This window comes from Microchirus variegatus, assembly GCF_963457635.1.
Source record: "Microchirus variegatus genome assembly, chromosome: 2".
NCBI classification, from domain to species: domain Eukaryota; kingdom Metazoa; phylum Chordata; class Actinopteri; order Pleuronectiformes; family Soleidae; genus Microchirus; species Microchirus variegatus.
Genome location: NC_139803.1, coordinates 12,861,993 through 12,885,364, shown reverse-complemented (window position 1 = coordinate 12,885,364; position 23,372 = coordinate 12,861,993). Strand labels below are relative to the sequence as shown.

General features: G+C 41.3%; 1 protein-coding gene across 2 annotated transcripts in view; it reads right to left on the bottom strand.

Annotated features, from left to right (window-relative positions):
- dscama (Down syndrome cell adhesion molecule a) overlaps positions 1–22,644 on the bottom strand; it is a gene marked incomplete at both ends in the record, with an annotated part of 71,762 nt that extends 49,118 nt beyond the window's left edge. For both annotated transcript variants that reach the window (XM_083903963.1, XM_083903964.1), the window contains 3 exons: positions 5,371–5,520; positions 5,616–5,933; positions 22,602–22,644. In XM_083903963.1, the coding sequence (XP_083760089.1) occupies positions 5,371–5,520; positions 5,616–5,933; positions 22,602–22,644 (511 nt within the window). The remainder of the gene's footprint in view (positions 1–5,370; positions 5,521–5,615; positions 5,934–22,601) is intronic.
- Between the last annotated feature and the right edge of the window lie 728 nt (positions 22,645–23,372).

Below are 23,372 nucleotides of genomic sequence, written 5' to 3'. Positions count from 1 at the left end.
CGCTTCTTACACAGCATTCTATGAAAAGGGAAAAAAAAAGCGAATGATTTGCAAGGCTGCTCCCAACAAGAGACATTCATTATTACGTCTTACCTGTAGGCTATAAAAACACACGGTATGCGATTAAGTCCCATTCTAGCCTGTACATGGATGTTTACAGCAGGGTAACAGTGATACAAGGAAAGCTACAATCCCTTTTAAATCATATACCTTTCTTATATTTTCATTATTTCATTATGTTTCATTATGTTTTATCTGTTACAGCCGTACTACATCACACTCTGACAACCTCTCAGGCTTGACTAATTCTATTCTATCCATAGTGGTCAGGATGAGTTTAAGGGTGCATTCACACCAGCCTTGTTTAATCTGGATTAGTTGAATCGCACAATGGTGCATTTACCCCGTGTAGAATGATTCATTTGGATCAATGTGAACATAGTCCGAGACCTTTGATGCGGACCAAACTGAACTTGTGTCCCTTCTAGGACCACATTCAAATCTGATGCGTTCACACTAGCCTTGTTAAATCTGGTTTGGTTGAATCGCACACTGGTGCATTTACCCCCGTTTAGAACGATTAATTTGGGTCAATGTGAACCAAGTCCGAGACATTTGATGTGGACCAAACAATCGAAATCTGGTCCCTTCTAGGACCACATTCAAATCTGGTCTGAACTCAGTCGCCACCTTTCACTGAAGGGTAGTATTTACGGCTATAGCTTCAGCGTTCTCAACTGCATAGGAGAGGGGAGAACTGGTTGGAGGGCTAATGACAAGCAGAACACTTTATGAGGGCAACACCTGGATCTACCATGGGGCAACAGCTGTGGCTCAGGACCATCCTGCCCACAGCCGAGAAAGGGCTGTGACTCTAGGGTTTTGCGGCACTCCAATGCTAACAATGCTGGCTCTGCAAAATGTGCAACCTTACCTGCACAGGAGGAAGAGTAAATGCAAGGGATTTGTCTTTTTACCAGCCTAAATATCTGACCAATAACTGAGCTGTATTTTTGATTACTTGCGTGCAACTCTCAAATGTCTGCATGGCCATACCATACCAGCCTACTTTTGTAGCTGCCTTGAAATGGAGGAGCAGAGGAGGAGAAACAGTGGCTACTGTGGGAACACACACGTCCAGCAGCCTTTTGATGGTTAGCTCTTGATATTTACTTTAAAGGCCTATTATACACAGCCAATTAATCTGGTAGAGCGCAACTGACTTGACTTCCTCTCCGCAGTAGCTGCAGGGTTTGGGGCTGGCTGCAGAAATGTCTCAAACACACATCCCAAATGTCAACAAACATGAAAGAGTTTGTGAAACACACAAGATGGTTCAGCATTTGGCCAGAATGAGAGTGTTAATCTGAAATATACTGAACTATCAACTATCTGTTCACACGACTAAACCTAGCAACCACTTGAGTGAGCGATTTAATAAGAGATGTTTATCACTAATACTGTGCTGTTGTGGAAGATAAAACACATGATTTGCTTCTGTAACAGAAAAAAAAATATCGAAAGGAAAGCGAGATGAGGGGAGCAAAGAATCTGCGGTGTGATGGCCGACGGCCCTTGTGCTTAGCTCGTGTGCTGAATGAAAACGAGCACCAGTGTGTGTGTGTGTGTGTGCAGTCTACAGTAGTGCTAGGGTTCAGCCCCCTCTCGGCCCTGCTGGTGCTGAATGCAGAGCAAGCAGCAGCAGGCCAAGGCAAATGACTACAAGGCCTCCTCAGTGACTGCAGCACAGACTGCACCTGGGGAATGGCCCTGCCCTGCACAGCAACACAGCCACAGCCATACACACACACACTCCATCACACCCTATCCTGAAGAACAGCCCTATGGTAGGAAGACGTGTTCTCAGCAGGTATGGTTCAGGGAAAGATCTGCTTTTTTTAATGTGTTTAATGTTTTCTACACTCAAAATGTATCTATACTTTCTAGATTTGAGAGTTTAAAAAGTCATACTGACATTTTTTTAAAGCAACCAATTATTATTAATAAAAATAGCAGTTCCCTCAATCACTGTCATGTTTTCCCAACCGTCAATTATTAGCTGACAAGTGCAGTATATAGAGCCTGATAAGATAATATATAGATGTATCCACATAAACGTATGTTTGCTCATGAAACAGCCAATCCAGCTTTCAGTAAGTCAGGACATGAGTAATGCACCATGCGACACCTGCACATACTGCACCATACACACGTGTGATCCGCTCCATCATTAAAAAACACACAAATCCGTGTTTTACAAATCCTTACAATTCCGTGCTTAAAATATCATCAAATAATATGATACAATACGATATCATTTCATGCGCTCGAAATGCACAAAATGCATCTCACATTTGCTATTATGACCTACAAGAAGTAACAAAAGTGCAGTTTCCAACATGAATGGCCTTGATATATTAAGCTCTGAGGTCTTCAAAAATACTGCAAACAAGATGTCCACTGTTAAGCAAAACATCACTGCAGCATAGTGTAAAATTACACATATAATTTCATTAATATATATACATATATATATATATGTATATATATATAGCATTAATTCTCTTCTATAGGGCCTGGCTTGCAATAAATAGCATTTTTAACAGGACTGTGAAATAAACAGAATAATTGTGATGATTTTTTGTGTCTACATTTGCTTATTTGACACACTTTTATCGAAGGGACATTTGAGGGACAACACTTGTGATTTATTACAATACAAGTCCTTGATGTTAGTATTACGTGTTCACTCAAACACTAAAGCGAGTTATTCGTGTTTGTGTGTTAGAGGCATTAGGTGATAAAAGCTCTCCTGCAGAGATCAATCCGCATCAAAACTAGAAATTGTCACTTTATGATAGTGTCGGTTATAATGAAACGCACACTTTCTTATTATGAAAATGTGAACTAAACTCATAAAATATGTGGCGACCTCTGACCACATGGGCTACGGCCATTTTCACACATCCTGACAATGGCCGTTCTTTAAGAGCCTCCTCATACAAAGCCTAGATGTGCCTCTATTGTGTGCACGAATCATCGTAAAAACCAGTAAACCCTTCGCAGTGAGATTTGATCCTGAATGCAAACAATTACTCAAATCCTCTTAATTTTGACATTCTGAAGCCTGAATTGAAAACTGAAGCATTTTAGGTTGTTCAGTAAAGACACAACCACACACAACTGCTCTACTGTTTAAAGTCATTTGTATCTTTTGCACCAATTTATTTGTTTATCAGTCAATGGGCCCTCAAATGCACAGCAGCCTTTTTGACAGATTAAATCTGTCAAAAAGAAAATTTTTTAGCAAGAAAAGCACAGGTGCTACTGAAGTCAGGACAGTCATCATTAATTTGAGTATTCACACCTGTGCTTTTCCTACTGTGACCTGTCAAAATGGATGCTCTGCCAAGGGTCCAGTAGTGTTGACGTCCTGCTGTGGCGAACAAGAGTTTCGCCCCAACACAAGGTTCAGTTACTGCACAGAATAGAACACACGTCTAGATCAATTTTCAAGTTTAGTACCAAAAAGGTAAAAAGGTTCAGGAAGCAGGTGGAGAAAATATATAGAGAGAAGGTAGAGAAGGTACATGAGAAACACCAAACATAAAAAAATAAAGAGAAGCACTGGAGCAAGAAGTTTATATTTTCTGCAGTGATTCTGTTATAACCTCAGCCTCACTATAAAAGCACTGTATCCGACAGCTTTACTGACCTGTTACTTTTATTGGCTCTCTTGGCTAAATGCATTTTTCAACATTATTTTCCATTCTATTCTAATGGACGCACGAGTTCTTTAAGTGGTGTTTTGTCAGTCTGCCCTGCAACAGCTCAAAAAAGGTCGGCGTTGTCCAGTGAGACTGAGAGAAGGCCTGTCTGACCAATTATCTGCATCTGGATACACCTTCAACTGAAGAACCAATTCAATTATTCATGTCAGAGTCAGAGAAGCTGTAATTGACAGATATTTTTTTGTTTCAAGTCAAGTGTTATGATTATTTTATTCATTGGAAATTAAAATGTTGGAGATGATAAGCTTGAGCCATCTTGCTTTGATGTCAGTCATATATAGATAGCACAAAAAGTGCACTTAAAATGCGTGTACTATAGAAGATGAGGGGAATGGACGGTTCGTCTGAAGGATGCATGCACTGAGATGTGAATAAAGACCATTTGCTCATGGATTCATAGGCTTCCGTCATCCATTATTTATCATGGAGAAGAGCAGTGGATTGGTGGCTGGATGATTTTTCTGACAGCGATTACATGGCTGACTGTTACAGATGTGGCGATTTTTACGGCTTGAGATGAACACTTTGCTTTGACGGCGTTGAACTTTCCCTATAAAGATAACAAATGGAAAATCCGGAGGGTTTGGTGACCTGAAAATAGAATTCATTCAGCACGGCCGTAAATGTCCAGAGAGGCAGGTCCCTGTTCAACTGCACAATTTACTTTGTGGCACTTTCTCCCCTGGTGTCATGTTTGTCTTTATTGTTCATTTTAATGACAAAAGCTTCAACAATATATATAACAAAAGCTAAGAGGTTTTCTTTTTTAAACATCTTAAAATATTGAGTTATCAGTATTGCAGTCAAACCGTAAAAGACTAGAAATACCTATAGATGCAACATAACCACTATACAGTACATCCCCTTTGAACATGCTTGGGGCAAATCCATTTGTGGACAATTAAGAGATTGCTATAGATTTCACCATGGCTGATTTCACCTCAGTGGACAAACGTGAAACGTCAACAAAAAACAGTCAGTGGTCAGCATTTGCCCTCCATCCAAAAGCAAAATGACATTAGCTCTTGTCTATTGAGTTTGCTAAATGCCCCACATAAAGTGAATTTGCCCCCCAGGACTGGGAACAATCACGCAGGCGAGCGTTCCATTTAAGTGATTTGAATGATCGGAGCGCTGCAGTGCTACTATCAGCCAGAGAAAATGGGTCAATACCCTGAGACTAAGTGACACGGCTGGCAGCCTAACTTTCTCATGGAAGACCGGGCAGAGGACGAGGAGCAGGAGAGACCTCACTGTCACTGGGTCAGACAGATGAGGACACGCGCACGAACACAACTGGTACAAGGTAGGTCTATGTGTCGGTTTATGTATAATATGGCACCATGAAGAAATCTGTTGTGTATTAAAATCGTAGTCAACCATGACCACCCAGCTGTGACACAATGATTCTAGATGTAAAAAGTAAACCGGTATGAGCAGATGCTTTAAATATATACATTTTAAAATGTATCACCATTAGATTTAAATCATTCTTAATAATCTCTTATAACTGAGGCCTCAAAGAGAACCTTACAAGATCAAGTATTTCTTGGGTCAAAGACGGAAAGATGTGACTTACTTTCAGAGTTGATTGACAATGTGTCTTTCTCCCAGGACACAACAGTGATGTAGGACTCCACTGAGGCAGGGATAATGCACTTGAAGACCGCCACATTGCCTCTCATGGCTTTCTGGTCCTCCACCCGGACAGTGTAGGGCTCTCGAAGGACTGGGGAGGAGAAGACAAAGAGGAGCTAAGATAACCGAACCTTGATGATTGACCATGACTGTTAAATACAGACTTCAAGAAAAGGAGAAACTGACCAGCCTTAATGTGGACATCTTGGCTCCTGATTCTCCCTGAGGGGTTCTCCGCTGTGCAATAGTAGGTGCTGTCATGGATGAGTTTGCTAAAGCTGGAAGGGGGGATGTGGAAGATCTGGAGGGTGCCATTGGGGTGCACATGGCGGATCCCTGGCACGTCGTAGATCTCCTCACTTGTGGCCAGGTACCAGCGCAGTGAGACAGGGGGCAGGCCTGCGGCGGGACAGGGCACCGATGTCCCTGTGGTGCTGGCGAACACTACCTCTTGCACAGATGCATTGACAAAATATAAGCTGGAACGTAGATCTTCACAGAAAACTGCAGGGAGAGAAACAAACACAAGTGTTAGACAAGCAATTTGAATTGTCTTTTGATATTCAACACTGCACTGCGAATTGCTTTAAAAATAAAATCAAACTGACAAACTGCACCCCTGCCCTTGGTAGACTCCACCATGTTACACAACAACTGCCATATTTGACAGAGTTGTGCTATCCTGCATCTCTTCTTTTTTTTTAAGAGAGTGTTCTTTTCCCTGGTTGACGGATGTGTTTGTGCTCACTGCAGTGTGCTTTTTCTCTTATTGTCTATGGTGAGACATTGCAGCAAAGCTCTGAGAGAGCAGCAGCAGTGGGTGTGAGATAACAGCCAGCAGAGAGATAAACCAAGCATGCCTGCAGAACACACATGACGGAAGGCACGCCCCTTTCTCTACGACTTCCACATATGCGTGAACACATGCACACAATGTGTGGTGTTTTGTCAATATTAATTCTATATAAGCAAAATCCGTCATCTGTTGATGAATCACCCCAACTGAGGTTGGTCCAAGAACAGAGAAATGTACATGGGACAAACACAAGTGGCTTAATGGGCCACATGGTGGAATGGCGGCTAGAACAAAAAGACCCAGTTTTGCAACCTAGTCCAACTTTCTGGAGTTTTGCATATAAATGAGAGCATGAATAGTCGCTTGTCTCTGTGTGTTGGCCTTGCGATGGATTGGAGACCTGTCCAGGATGTACCTCGGCCCCCGCGAGGATAAAGTGGTATACAATGAATGAATGAATGATAGAGTGGCTAAACATGTGATGAAGTTCACATAAGTTATTCTCACACAGAGAAACAACTATGCGGTCTATTATGTGGATGTATTTAACACTCTTACATTGAGTAGAAGATGCTCTTTGGCAGTTCCTCACCAGTAGATCGAGCGATCTGGATTAAAAATAACAACTAAAGAGCTCAATGTGAGAAGGCCAGCTGTATCGGGAGTACAAGTGTTTGAAGAAACATTCAACAATACACAAGCATAAAAAAGAGCTATTAGCTGATTCTATTTCCAGTATAAATGGCAATAAGGGTGAAAAAGAGTGCGGGCCATTTAAACTGCTGTCAGTCACATGATGGTAAATATTTCAGGAATCTCTACTGTATCTCTGTGCGAATGCGTGCTCTCTCGCCTCCTGTCACCAGCCTGCCTGCAAGTGCGACAGCTGCCAATCCCTCCTCCCCAGAGACCAAACATTTTAGCGCTCCATAAATTCCTAATGAGCGTGCTCAAATCACCGGCCACTTCCACCCACTGGTCGTTCAACCTGTTAGGACAAACAAACGTCGTGGCGTACACATGTTTCGGCACATTGCTGAGCAGTGCTCACTTCACACACGTGTGGTACTCAAGAGGGCCAGGCCTGGAGGTGTTGGAGAGAGAAGGCTTGTAGCTGTCGACAGCTTACAAGCATTTGGTTTCTCATCCAAGAGAAGGCAAGAAGGAGCCATGACACAGGGACGGTTAAGGGTGATTTTTATTGATCGTCTGAAACCGGAACATTAAATACTGTTGGGAAGGGTGGCTGGGGAGTCAAACATTGAGGTGTCACATTACCCAACGTAGGAGTAACTTGTCAACAGTTTGCAGATAAATGAGCGCTCTTGTTCTCCGAAAGCATTAACCGTCGTTCTGATTATTTACGACTTTAATTCATTTATTTTAGTTGTGGTGCCTCGAACATGAGGTGATTTTTGCAGCACAGCAAAGTGGCTTTAATACATTAATACAGGAAATTTGCAAAAATGGCCACACTGAAATTGCTCTCTACATAATGATGCATTGGGAACTTCTCAGGGGTTAAATTACAGCCATGTAATCACACTGAGTAACAGCTTGTCAGTGGTTTTCTCTCGTATGAAAATCTGCCGTCAAGATGGTCGTAAAATCTCAGCATCTGTTATGAGGAGAGCGGGAAGCCTCTGTGACTGTGTGAATTATCAGTGGAGTAAATATTTCAACACGGTTTAGCTCATTTGGCTCCTAAACAGCCACTCGTCATCTGAATGATGATCTCAATTTTCTGTTACGGCTACATTGGATTTCGTGTAGATATCAGATCATTTACAAGGCACTGGATTATCAACACAGTTCATTTTTATTTGCTTTGTTAAAGTGACAGTGCGGCATGATTTAGACCCGCACTGTCTCAAAGCACATATTTTATGTTGAAGACACCGACCATGACGCTTTAAACCATTTAAACACTTCCTGTTTACTGTGTACAGAAAACAATTGTCTGAATCTCCTTCCACACTGTGCTTGTAACAGTTTTAACTTTGTTTCTGACTTAATCTGTGTCAGTACTTATGTCTAAAATATATATCATGCCTAAGAAAGTATATCACCTTTGTCTATCACCTTCAAACCTCCAAAACCATTCAGGAATTAAAAGTGGATAACTATCAAAAGCGCCCAAATGCTGCCAAAACATAAAGTGAACCCCTGAAGACTTCAAACACTGAGTTTTAAACTAACATAATGTTTGCAGTACTGGCTGTTTTCTTCAAAAAATAGAAGCAATAATTCAAAATACAGGATACATTAGATGCTGGTGCAGGGGCCGACACCATCTCAGAGAGAACAAACAGTCATCATGCAGCCTGAGGTCTGAGTGCTTTTGAAAGGCAACTGTGCAAATAAAAGCTCCTGCTTTTGTCCTAATCTGCTTTGCACCATCTCATAAAAAATTGACACCTCCACCACTACCATCTACTTCTGGGTGGCTGATTCCTTAAGAGGAGAAAGCCTTAACATGAGAACACCCTGCCAGATCCCAATAGTTCAGATAGACAGAGGGAGTGCATTCATTTTTCATTGGAGAGCCAAGGAAAACAGAGATGACTGGGGTTGAGTGGGGAGATGAGAGAGATTTAAAGCACTCAGAAGGTGACATATGGAACAATATCAGGAGAAAAACTGAGGGAAAAAAAAGGCAGAGGGATGGAAGACGGTGTCATAACAGAGGTCAAAGGCGTACTCCATCTTATCTGCATTCAGCAACCTTCCAACATCTGCTCTCTGCATTGTCCTTTCACTTTGTTTCTTTGCTCTGCTTTGTTTTCATTCCTTTCTAACCTTCAACTCTCCTTCACACTCTCTCTCACATTCGGAATTGCTCCACCTTTGCACAAACAAAAACATTACATGTGGAAGCAGGAAGCAGAAGAACTGTCCAGAATGTCCCCTGATTTGTGTTTATCATCCACTTGGATCTAAAAAAGGGTTCTTCAACTAAAACATTAAATGCACAATATGTATTTTCTGCTACTAGTCAAAGCAAATACAAAATACCTAGTTTTATGATGTCTGGAAGCTTGGAATCATGGCAAAGGCTGTCTGGTTGTCCAATTGTGGTTCCCGTATGCATTTGTACTTTACAGGAAGAGCTTCAGAGGCAAAGTGTGCAGTGAATGGCAATGAGTCATGAGTAGAGTGATTCATTATTCACAAATACACACAGCAAAATGTCAAAAACTAAAGACAATAGGCTCTCTAACTAGTAGTACTGAATATTTCATTGCTTACTCTGGTGTTTCATAGAGGTTTGCTCCAGAAGTTACAGCAAAGACGGGGAGAGAAATATAGTACACTACTCAAACAAATACAGTATATAACACAAGTTTTTATATTTGATATTTTAATGTAGAAATGTCACATATTATATCTTTAAAGAGCACGTACACTCTGCTGTGTCCTGGTGTGAGCCTAAAGGGGACTGTTGGGTCAAGGTATTGATTAGAAAAAATCCCCTGCTTGGGCAGCTCATCCAATAATGCCTTTGAATCAGGTTAATACAGGACACTCCTTCAGGTTTGTGCCCTGTGCCTTCTCGCTGCCAGATATCTGATAGAAATGACATCAATATCATTTATATTTTAGGGAGTTTGTTTGAATATTCAGTTGTTAATGAATAGCCCCAAGACAAAGTGTCTTAGTTTATCACAACGCTGGCTTGCAAGCAAAAGGAGACGGCGCGTGGGTGGCTGCTGGCTGTCATCACGTGTGTTTGTGTACAGCGCGTTGTTAAATAATAATCTCATTAACGCCTGTCATAAAAGAGTAAGATGTAACACATACAAACGTGCAGCAGTAAGATATGCAACACGTATGCGCAAGAGGGATGAGGCTCACTTTGGACGATCTATTGACATGGAAACAGAGGGGGGAGATCAAAGCAAGAGGAGATTTGCCCTTGAAACAAGATATAAAAGATTTATCTGGACCCCATCAATCGTCGGTCAGTCATCGGCCTGGTGGGAAGATTAAGACTGTAACACTTTGGCCCACATCTCAAAGGATTGTTGTCTTAGTTGACAATGCCTGTTTTAATGTTGTTTTAACATTTTTAAATCTTTACAACTGCAATGACTTGATTCCACACTACAGATATAGGACAATATTCTTATTGATATGGTGTTAAAATCACATGCATAACCTCACAATATCATATACACACCACTTGCTCTCACTAACAGTCGCCATATGCCGGCCCGTGCCAGAGCAGCTCTTAATCGACAACAGTTTTTCATGAGCCAAAAATCACAAAGAGGAAAAAGTGATATTGTTTAAATATAAATATTACTCATCTATAATAGATGGGCTCCCTCTCTCTTTGTGTCTTCCCTCTTAGAAAAACACAGAGGAGGGGCAAAAGGGGTGGGAGGTCCTGTTAGGTTGGCAAAGGATTCTTATAGTGTGAAATAATGTCTGGCAATGTCCCAGATGTCAGCACCTATTGGTGGCAGGCCCTGCTGAAGCCTGTGCCTCCTAAAGCAGTTTCTTCTGTTGTCGAGCCTCTGCTACTACATTTGGAGTTCAAGGGCAGCAGACATGCTTCAGTCAAGGAGAGTGCATGTAGGCATGTCACAGAGGATGCAGTTCAGCATACAATATAATGTACTGAGTAATGATTCAAATAAGGTAACTATAAAAAAAATATTTCTTCTATAAAGACTACCTAATTTGTGGTTTATATATATTACCACCAACAAGAGCAAGCATTTAGTGGACTTCATGTCTGCAAAAGTGATGACAGTGACGAGGTTCCTTGAATGCATTTTGAAGCCACTCCTCTAACCTCCCAAAATTCAACTCGAAAATTTACTAGGGTCATTGACTACAACACACATGCATCTTATTAACTGCTCCCTTTTACAACTCATCACACTATGAACCATGCATTTATCTTACTCGCTCTCATGCAGTGGAGTTTGCCCTCTGAGCACTGACATTGTTTTCCTTCCTCATAAGGAATGCAGCGGTTTGAAGAATCCCCAGTGACTGTCCAATAGCTGCCCATAATTAATTTTGACATCAGGAACTAACTCAAAGTTTGAAAACGCCATCCTCCATGATAATTCTCATCAACAAAGCACAAACCATATTTTCCCCTGTAAAGCCTCCTCAGTAAGACCTCTGAACCTCCTGTCTGACAATGTCCATCAGTGGTTGCTTCCTATTCACTCAAGCAATTTATTTAAGTAAACGTCTGATCGATACAGGTCCCGCACAACATAAACAGGCCGTTGCATTAGACTTTGCATTAGCCCGCTGATGTGTCAGGGACATTTTGGTCAGCCTGTGTTTACCTTTACCAAATACCAATTGCTGAATGTGTTAGGCAGCTTCTTGATTTCTTGTTCAAATGACAAGAAAATCTCACTGATGCCTCATATTTATTCATATGATCAAAATTGCCTCATTTGGCCTTTTTGCAATCACAAATTCACCCTTATGTTTTTTTGTTTTTTTTTAACTGAATTAGCCATTTGCCACAGGATGTTTGCCCTGCCCACAGCCAATAATGTATTTAAACATGAAAGCCCACTTGGCTCTCAGTCACAGTGTGACCCTCACCGGGTCACAGATCGTCTGTGGCGCTACAGTGGGCACCACAGACATTAGGGCAGTTCCACTGGGCCAAACAGGCACTGAGCCACACTGACAGCTCATGGCAGGCGATGCAGGTAATTAAGGCAGAGCTCTACAGAGACCGCCTAGGGAGGGGTGAGTGGGGGCTGGGGGGGGTTTGAAAAGGGGGAGGGATGGAGGACAGGATGGCCTCCCAATGACAGTGAGTAAGCATCCACCCCGCCCAACATAGCCACCCCACCCCCACAACCTCACCATTCTCCTCTCCGCCCTAGGGGCTTACACAATAAGCAGTAAAGACAAGTGCTGCGCTGATGTGAGTAAAGTGATGCACAGATCAGAGAACAGGGTTCCCCTCACTCTCCCAAATCATCGGCTCCCAATTTGCCCTCATGAATAATGGTGAGCGGTGTGCTCTGTTCCGCGCTGCCACTATGTAAAACCAATGATACCCTCCTCTGATGTCAACTCTCTGGAGGGTGAGATGCGAGTCACTGTGGAGAGGGTTAGTTGATGCATATGAACGCTCATTTACATGAGCGCCAACAGGAGAGGAGGGAGTTCCCACGTGCTGAGCACTTTGAAGACCTTAATCAGTTACATCACCAAGGTGGGAATGGACAAATAGTCCCAAATTATCTGTGACAGCAGGAGTGAAAGAGGGAAAACGACAGAGCGACGGCTGACGAGAAGAAAGGCAAGTGCTAGCTGTTGCCTGCTGACGCTAATGTGCAAAGGCAAACCAAGAGAAGGAAGAGAAAGGGATAAAAACGGCTATGCATTATGCTCCATTAACCTTCTGAAGCGGCGCGGCACCGCACTGACACAACAGACCTGATGTAGCAGCTTCTAATATTATTCCACACGAATACTACTTATGAATCAGATACTGATGCAGATGCTGGTTAGTTCCTAAAGCTCGGCAGCCACAGAGATGATAAATTACTGCATGACGTATGGAATCTAAATGGACCTGAATAAAGCTAGAGCACAGTCTCCAAATCATGTCATGTAAAATCATGGATACTTCAGATAAAAATAAAATACTGGATTTCTGCAAGTATCAATATCGGCTGGTAAGTCCTCTTAAATATATCCCCTGATTTTTATTCCATAACCAATTTCAGGTTTGTATTATTATTATTTTCAGTGAACTTTCTCAACATAGGTTGTTGGATGACCAGGTAAGATTATTTCCTTATTGCTTAATTCAAGTTATAGATTTATACACATTATTCACAGTCATTTTGGTGATGTACTTGAACAGTTCAGTACTCGATCTACATGTAATACTGTAACATAATATGAGCTTCGAAGGATGAGAGGCACTATTTTTGTTTCAGTAAATGCCAACTACCTTTGCTTGAGACTGTTTCCACGGAGAGAGGACTCAGGTGAGCTGAGAGTGACGACATTAAACTCAGCAGGAAAGGATGAGCGGGGAGATTAACTAAAGGAGGAATGCTAACAGCTTGAAGTTGATCTACATAGAGTACTGCACTTATCGTGCAACTCAGCAGCCTATAGATAATGTACACTGTATACACCAAAGCCACCTGGACATAAGAGTACAATTAAGTTTTTAAGAAAGAAAGTGAGGAGAAACTGTACAGCAGTTGTTTTTCCTTAATACTTTTTTTTATTCAGTGTATTTTGACATTGAGAGCTGAAATTAAACATGAGTGCAAACCGGAGGCCAAAAAATTTTTGTGAAGGCAAAAATTGAGAGCACTGACATTGACAGCATTTCTACTTTTTGTCTGGTTTGTCACGTGTTTCATAAAGAAAAAAAAAAAAAGACTCAACAGTCGATATCTGTCAGTCGATATTAATAATCATCATGATAAATAAAAGATTATGTCTTTTAGGTGTTATTGCTCCCGACACATTTCACAAAACGTGGTAAAATATTCTAGTTTACTACAATTATTGCATGTATCAAATTTGTTATTTTAGTACAACACACTTTATTGTTACCATTTTATGACCCTAATTCCTGGCATTAAAAATACAGACAGCAACGCTCTCATATGAGATAAAAAATGCTTTTCTGCACCAGTTATCAGCACAGAGGAGAAACAGCGAGATGCTGTTGTGGTTTACAGGTCCATAAAGATCACGTTGTGGTTTTTGTTTTTTTACAATTTAGGGGAAATTTTAAAAAGACGATGTGACTAAATCCTTGCAATAGTTCACAAATACAAGATGTACAATACTGTTGGAATGCAGGAATTGTTTTTATCGTATGGAATTTTGCATTATTCTGCACCCAAATCTGAAGCAAAGTGTGAAAGGGTCCGTCTTTATAGCTACATGCACTTACACTGATTTGCCTTATTGCCTATTCCAAATAATTATTTAAATCGAAATGGATAAACAGAAAATACACTCTTGGAAATAAGGGTTCCAAAAGGTCATTCTACAAGGGCTGAGGTTCTACCTGGAACCATTTGCTTCTGAAAAATCCTTTCCTGAAGGGTTTTTCAAGGGTCCTTGGTAACACTAATGATTCCAGTAAGAACCATTTTGATCCAGAGAACCCTTTAAAACCCCTTTCCTGAATAAAGGGTTTAAAAAGGTTCTTGGTGGAACCCTCCAAAAGGTTTTTTTTTATTAAGGTTCCACCTGGAGCCAAAAAGGGTTCTCCTATGAGGACAAGCCGAACAACCTTATATGGTTCAACTTAGCACACAGAGAGTGTAGCACTGCCTGAATCACGAGTAAAAGACAAAATATGTTTGAACGTCTAAGAAGACAACAGCAAAACGAAAGCCATTTGCGAGCGAAACAATGAGGTGAAATGAGCTGGCAGTTGACAGTGGAGGGCAAATCAAAGTCCGGGGGGTTAAATGGAATTGTGGGTCAGATGACTAGACATCGCTGCCGTCCCGTTCACAGCCATCCTCAGGCAGAAAAATATCAAACCCCCCCTTACCTACCACACCACACCACACCGCCCCCAACATGGAGTCTCTCTCTCCACCCTACACTCAACAACAGTCCTCCATTTGCCTCAAAGGCAAGAGTATTTCATCTTCAGTGACCTCACTGCAGAGAAGATCCTCACTTATGCAAAAGACACAAAGAGAACCAACGCAATGTCACGGTTTCTTTCCCCTTAAATTAAACTGAAATCAAACAAGAATCGTCCTAAAAATGCACTGTGTGAATCCAGAGCTGCTCTGAATCCTATAGTGGACATTCACTATAGTACCTATTCATTAAGCCTGTCTATACAGCGCTATTATAAATCACCCTGATGGATACACGGTTAATTGAGAGTAACAAAGACAGGCAATCGCTGGAAAAATGGCAGCTTTCTGCATTAGCGCCGCACTCAGTCTGCGCACAAACGGGAGTCATCCTTTATTAATCATCGTGTTTTCCATGATTACTGGACCATGCTACATCACAAGCAGCATTTTCATTGATGTTCACTGCACACATACGTACATCTCGCCCCTGTCCTACACCTGGATCGTACGTATCGGAGCGACTGTCTGTCTGTGTGACAGCAGGCTCTGCAAACACTGCCAGGCTGCAAAATACACATCCAATGTATTCAGAGCGTTTACTGCCTGGGATTAATCAAATTATAATTTAATCATCTGATCAAACAGCAATTAGCATAATCACTTCTGGGAAAGGCCTGATAGTGCGGAGACTGGAGCGGAGAGTGGAGCTGGGGGCTAGCAACACTTAAATGGAACATTTGCCAGAATGTTGGAAAATGTTACACATTTCAGGCAACAGGGACAGAGCTGGACTCTCAATGCTAATCAGCGCCATTTGGTTACACTTAATGAATACGTCCAGTAGGCAGCCACCAGGGAAAACACTGTCAGTCAGATCTGATTGATAATGTTTTTTACTATTCTGTTTCTCTTATGTACTCTATAAGCAAAATTTCATGGTTTCATTTTATTTCTTAAACCTCAACATTAAATAATAAAATGTTAAAATGCCCGAGTTACATTTAATTCAACACTGATAACATTTTACCTATTTGTTTTGTATATTATTTTTACCCACCTGATGAAGCCACACCCTACAGACGCTACAGACATCTCTACGTTGTTATGAGAGCTGCAGCGCGGGGACTTGGCCACTTGAGAATCTCGGGTTCAAAACGCCCCGTCTGTTCTTTCATTAACTGCACTGTTGGGGCCTTCATTTGGCATTTTGCCCTTGTTTATTTCCACAGAATTCAGGGTGTTGTTGTTGTCGATATAACTTCAAATTGACATATTCAACCCGTATCTGCTGTATCTTCGTTGACATATTACACATATTATAACAAAGCTGCTGCAGACCCATATGGTCCCAAAGGGTATTCACACTTTGCATGTTACAAATCACGTTCTACTGTGTCGTCTCACATAAACAAGAGCATAAATAGGTTGTTTACAAAACATCCCAGAAATGAAATGTATGCCATTTGAAGTAATTTAAAGATGAATACCTTTTCTATAATCCCTTCATTTTCTAACTGCAATGAAATTAAGATAGTAGATGACGGTGCTTTTACTTAGTATATTATATCAAAGAGATGTCAGAATTAATCCACACAGATATTTTCCCAGTACCATCTTACTATACAATACATACTGTTCAGTGTGAGGCAATTTAGATGTACTTATCCGGGTGATATCGGTATCGGTAGATATTGGCTTTAACCCTTTAACACCTAAGCTTTAAAATGTCCATTTGGACTTTTTCTTATTTTATTTTAACCATAAAAGGGCCAGAAAGGATCCTGTGAGTAAGGGCTTTTGCCCGTTTTTCCAGAATAACTTTCAATATCTGGAAGTTATTTACAATTTGCCACACGTTAAAATAGTGTGTCAACAATTTTAAATGACTATATGACAATTTAAAAACACTATAAATCATATTCAACATTTTAAAAAATTAGTTTTGTCTCACTGTCCAAAAACAGGCCAAAAAAAATGGAAACTATGTACATGCATGTTTCCCTTTCTGGCAACAAAGATGCCGAATGGCCGGCTTCTTGCAACCACATGTTTGTTTTGACACGCAATTTCTCAGCTTTCAGAAACCAAATTTTTCAATTATCGGCAAACTCACCAAGATCTGCCAATATTTCATTTTCATCACTTTCATCATCGTCCTGTTCTCCCAAAAGTATCCTATTGTACACAAGGCTACTGCTGCATTCAGAAATACACATTCTGGGGGTTAAGACAACACCACTCGACAAATTAGCCAACATATTCACACTAGACATGAAAAAAGGTACCAGGGATTAATCTTTCACAGCAAAAATGTAGAAAAGATGTATAAGAATCGACCCAAACTGATCTTGGGAGTCACTGCTTTTCACTGAACTTAATAAATGCAAATGTGCATCTGCCAGTAAACACACATTATTGTCACAAATTGTCAGTGTATTATAATAATAATAATAATGCATAATGTGCTGATGACACTGGAGAAAGCCCCCCCCCTCATCCTGCCTGCGTTTCTTTGCCTCTGGCTTTTCATCTGCTTGGCTTCATGATAACTACATTCATCATGATCTCGGAAGAAATCACGAACTCAACGGGGGAATCGTCGCACAGCGGTTTCCTCGGCTCTTAAACATGTACGGTGTGCAGTGGGTCACCTTAGCTGAGCTACACCTGCAAAACCAGCCCCGAGCTCCTATTGTTTGAGTCTGAATGGAGAACAAGCAACAATCTGTGTTTTAGTTTAGTTAATACAGTAACGTACAGCTGTCTGGTGCTACAGCTCTACTGGGTCTGCCATGTTAGATATCTACAATTGCCTTAATCAAAATACAATTTGGAAAGAACTTGCAGTTAATGTGGGAAACCCCAAACAAGGAGAAGGGACCTCTGTTTAGGGCCTTGATTTTAAGTATATCCTGAGCTCCACTTGGCATATGTCTTGCTGTACCTGTGTGGCCAAATCATTAACCTACTGCCCTATTTCAGAATGAAAGTCTTCAGACACAGACAACACAACTAATTTTCATGGCGTTACGTCACTGGTGCGGTCAACAGACGCCGAAACATATGGTCCACTACCAATACTCAAATATTGAAATAAATATGACACGACCTGGACATCAACATCTCCCACTTAGTGTGAAAAACTGGGAACTTTGTCCTTTTGGACGTGACATAAAAACTATTGCGTTCTAATCAGTGTCCAATTGTATAAATGTCTGATGCATTGCTGTGCCTAAAATAGGCCCATTTCTGTGTGGAAAATCAGGCTGATAACACAAACTGTCTCTTTGTGTCCATCGTCCCCCCTCCTCTCTTGCTCTTTCCTCCTCTTTTTCTGCCTCACTGCACACTAGCATCTCCTTAAGCACTCTGGCCTGGGTTAAATGAAACCTATAACAGTTCAATGTGCACCCATTAACATATGCTTGAGTCTACTCTTGTTTGAGCAGCCAAGCTCGGGGTTCAAGCGCACACAGTGGAGTGACACAAAAATCTTGACCCGGTGGCACTGACTGGCAAATCCTAAAGCTATTAGTGAGTTCGCAAAATCAGTGCGACGGTGCTACCTTCTGGGATGAAGCCTGATGCATAATTTCAACAAAAATCACTCAATATTGCAACGCTATTCAACATAATTCAGAACAAATACGTTGGCCTACATTGAGCAGTGTTATGCTGATGCTAAGAGAAGCTGAACTCAGTGTGTTGCAGTGTCTCTGTCAGCGCGTCATGGCTCTATGTGAAGTGACAGATGTATACCAGAAGACACTAGTCTGCCCAGGCCTTCTTCCCACTGGCCTAAATCTGACCTCTAACGCTGGGCTGTTTTGACTGCTGGTAATTGGTCAAAACAAAGCAGGAACTCCACTATTTCAATGTACAGTCATTCAAATGAAAACAATTGTTTTGGTGGTTTGTGGCAAGAAATAAAATGCAGACAATCGGGGAAAAGTGTAGAAGTTTGAGGAAAAAGAGGCAATACGTCATCCCTACACTCTAAGAAATAAGGGTTCCAAAAGGGTCCTTCTACAAGGGATGAGGTTCTACCTGGAACCATTCGCTCCTGAAAAACCCTTTTTACGGGGAAAGGGTTCTTGGTTACACTAATGGTTCCAGTGAGAACCATTTTGATCCAGAGAACCCTTTAAAACCCCTTTCCTGAATAAAGGGTTTTAAAAGGGTTCTTGGTGGAACCCTCCAAAAGGGTTCCAGGTGGAACCTTTATAAAAAGGTTCTACCTGGAGCCAAAAGAGTTCTCCTATGAGGACAAGCCGAAGAACCTTATATAGTTCTACTTAGCACTTTTATTTCTAACAGTGTACTTGTTCAGACACGTTCAGTGCAAACATTGTGAGATGTTCATTAAACACTTTCCCCTTCAAATAGATTACTAGATGTGCAAGGGATTGGAATATGAATGTTTTACCTTATATATTTCTCTGTCCAACAAAAAACTACAATTAAAAGGGTTCTTCTTTTTTGAGCAGCCCTGTATGTGACCCATATCTTAAAACTACGCAAGAAATGACACGACAAACGTCTCCCTCTGGGTGAATTAGTAAACTACGTGGCAGATATTAAAATCAATCAGTAGTCCTTAATTGGTAAAGTGATATGGATGCACGCCGTTGAACAGTGCCCACATACAGGATATATTAATATTTTCATTACAAACCCAGGTGTTCGCTCTGATCATTCCTCTCCTTCGCGGGGGTTAATATTGTGCATGTTGTACTACTCGTAAAAATGAGCAGCATAACTGCTCATGACAGGTACTTACTTAGATGCTTGCGGGTTTTTTTTGTATTTTAATCCTGTAAAAAATGACTGCTCAGCCTGGGGAAGCTATAAGAGAAGAGTTTGCTGTGTTCACTCTGTTGCTGTTATGATCTGAAGTGAAAAAAAAAAAAAAGATGTCAAGGGAAAATAAATTCTGCATAATCATTAATCATGTTTGATGTCTGGGTTAAGTCATACCGAAAATGCTTACTGAATGTTTTAATAAATGTAGGTACCGTTTCTCCAGCAGCCCCTCGCCATTCTAAACTGAAAGCTAAAAATACACATGCACAGAGTGATACTAAAAGCCAACTGAGGAGCTCCGCTGTATATTTACACAGCTTATTAGTGTCCAATTGAGCATGTGTCAGATCCCCCCCACCACCCTCCCGGTGTAGCTGTGCAAAAACAACATTATGCCATTTCCCCAATTTCATCTCTTCACAACTGGAATACGTTGTTCCTATTCCATTTAGATTTTAATAGACACTTTTGCAAGAGCACTTTAGAAAGCTCAAGCACCACTGCAGTGAACTCTCAGCATATTTTACTCTCTCCACACCAGTGAATTGTTTGTATCTACTACCAGATGAGCTTTAAAATTAGTCCACAAATTGGCAAGTCAGAGCAAAAATGGACAATAGGGACTATTCATAAATGACCATGACTAACTCAGACTGTAGCTGGAGGGCAAATACAAGGGGAAGGATCAACGTTTTAATCCTTTACTCCTATTTTTCCATGACAAAATAAATATATTAAGCATTTGAAAAATCAGAAATGACTCGAAAAAGGATTGCCAGGGTCACCTGAAAAGAAAATGCAGTGTTGCTCAAGCGGTGCTCACACCGCAACAACACTCATTACCCTGGTCTCCATAGAGACAACCTCAGTAGCCTTTACTGGACCAGAGCCCTAAAAGCCTTCACGTCAGGCTACACCTTTCTATCTCAACATACGTCCTCCCATCTGGAGCTCCTCATTATGTCTTATCTTCGCTCAGCTGTCAACAACACAGCACCATAAACCACCACAGCTATAAGATCAACAATCTCGGCCCTTTAATTCTGCCACAGAAGCACAATAGAAAGAGAAAGATTGTCATAATGCACTCCCGATCATTCCGGTTTCTGCCACGAAACCAACATTTAAATCTTGGAATCAATAAGAAAAGGTCAGCCTCAAATGAACCGTCTGTCGATATGAATGGCACTGCAGCCCCGCAGTGAGCACAAACGTAGCATTCATCACAATTACGAGTGCTGTTGCTGCCATTCAAAGTTTCCATGTAGATGTCTCTCCAGCAGCAGCCATTTTGCAAATGCCGTTGCCTGGACCAAAGAGACTGAAAAAGCCATTCACAAGCAAAGCGTGCTCTCAGCAAACAGACATTTTCGGCACATCAGCACTGAGGGGAGATTTGAAATGGACATCAGCGTCCCCTCAGTTTCATGAAATCGTCTCGCCTCTGTGACAAAACGGACTGTTTGCTACACCACCATCACTGCTTTTGACTCCATTCTACCCCCCTCCCCATAAATAACCAATGCTTTCACTGAACCCTTAAACAAGCCACAAAATGGTTTTCCTGTCATCTTTGCTTGACGCGTCATCTATCCTCAGTTCACATTGTGTCCACTTTTGATTTGTTTAACCCCTTTTCCACCGCGTACGCTTTCAAAAGATCGTGTAAATACACCATTTTTTTTCTCCTTTTAAGCTCGTTTCTGCCCCCCAACACGCGAACATCCCACCCTTTACCCCACAGCCCCCTGTCGTCCTCAGACCCCCCCCCCCCTTTCCCTTACACACCCTTCATGTGTTTGCTGCACAAAAATCTGCAAAACCCTCAAATGCAAAAAGAAATAAAAACAAACACTAAGAAATTACACATAAACACATTTAGCAAGATGTGCACTTGGACAAGGGTGATAGGGCTTGTCTTTTTTTCTCTCCTTCCAATCCAAAATGACTCCATGTCTGTGCTTCTAATATGGCGGGTGCAATGCCAGAAAAAAGGCACAGCCAACCTATTTAATCCTGTTTTCTAGAGGACCTTCAATAAATCGAACAGCATGTAACGCACGCTCACACATGTGCAAAACACATTCCATTTGATGCTTTTTTGTTGTTTTTAACTCAACATCATCATCATTATTATTATTACTATGCAATTGCAGGATATATTGCATATTTTCAAGAAAAAATACTTCTTGGTGAAGGAGAATATTTTTGAATTAAAAAAACAACTTCTAGCATATGGGAAAAAAATCAGTTCAATGAAATGAAACGACGGTTCTGAGTGAATGCAAATCATAAACAAACTGAGGATGAGCACGTCAATAAAAGATACAAATCTGTCATATCAAATTGATCTGATAGGAGATATTTTTATCATAAGCCAAAAACGTGAAAATAGGATTGAAAACTGTTATTATGCACCTCAAGCATACATATATATGTATATAAATTAAAAAAAAGGAATGCAGGAAAATGCAGCTAGAAAATGAGGCCCAGTGCAGTGTTGATTGCTTAGAAGACACAACAAATGAATGAAGCAAATGATGAAATTTCATTTAAGGCCTAAAATGCCCGGTCCTGACACAAAGCTACAAAAAAAATGCCTTTTAATGTTATTGAATTGTGTTGCTTGTGCAGCTGCAGGCTGCACCTATATCCTCAACCTACATTTCATCCACCACAACCCCCCTCTCTCTGTGCGTATTTAACAAAAGGTCAAAACAAACTTAAATCTTTAAAATGCACAAGTGCTTAAACCCTTGTTTGACTTAATCCATGCACATGTTAATGTTGCATGTATCAAACCCATCAAAAAAACATGCACAGTGCCTGTGTCAGGACATAGCAACAGCCTGTTCCTGCGTTCAATGAAGGACACACACACACAGAGAAAAAAAAGAATCCATATCTTCAGAGTGGAAATGCTTGACCATTTTAGAAAGCAAGTGTACACTCTGTCCTGTGGGATAAACTTGGAAGTTTAATGTGCAAAACCGCATCACCTACCATTCAAGATGCACTGAGAAAAGAGGAGAGCCAATATCCACATGCCCCGCTCCGTTCAATATCCAAGCTTATGCTTTTTTTCTTCTTATCTCCCCGCACTCTTTCTTCTTATTCCTTTCTTTTATTTCTTCCTTCAACAAGTCAAGTGCAATGAAAGGAAGGGAGCTGGGGAAAAAAAATCTCTCTCCTCTCTTTCTCTCTCTCTCTTTTTCTCCCTCAATTCTTCACGTTTGGGAGGAAGATGAAGAGGAGGAGGTTTAAGCTTCTTCCTGCTGCTGATTGTCTCCTGGTACAGCGGGGGATAAGTATATGATCCACAACTGTGTGCGTTCCCCCCCTCCTCCTCCTTTTGTCGGACTGACCGCACCGAACCGCACCGCGCCGCGCCGGGCCTTAGTGCAGTGGTCCCCCAGTGTCGGAGCGCTGCTGTGAGAGGAACATGAGGGAGCGGTGCTCGGTGCGCTCAGGTGCAGGTGAGCTGTGCCGCCGCCGCCGCCACCGCCGCTGCTGCTGCTGCTGCTGCTGAGTCAGAGACTGGATGAGACGCATATAGGACGAACAGCCTGTGCGCAAACCCCAAACTCAATAAAAATAATAAAAACAAAAGAAGGTTTAAAGAAAAAAATAACCAATAAATGATAAATAAATCAGAATTCTTTGCAGGGGAAAGCGCCAAGCATGTCGTCTCAGGTGGGAACGGAATAGAAAATGCGTAAAAGTTGGATTTTCTTTTTTTTTCGTTTGCAATAAAAAGCGCAAAGAGTTGATTGT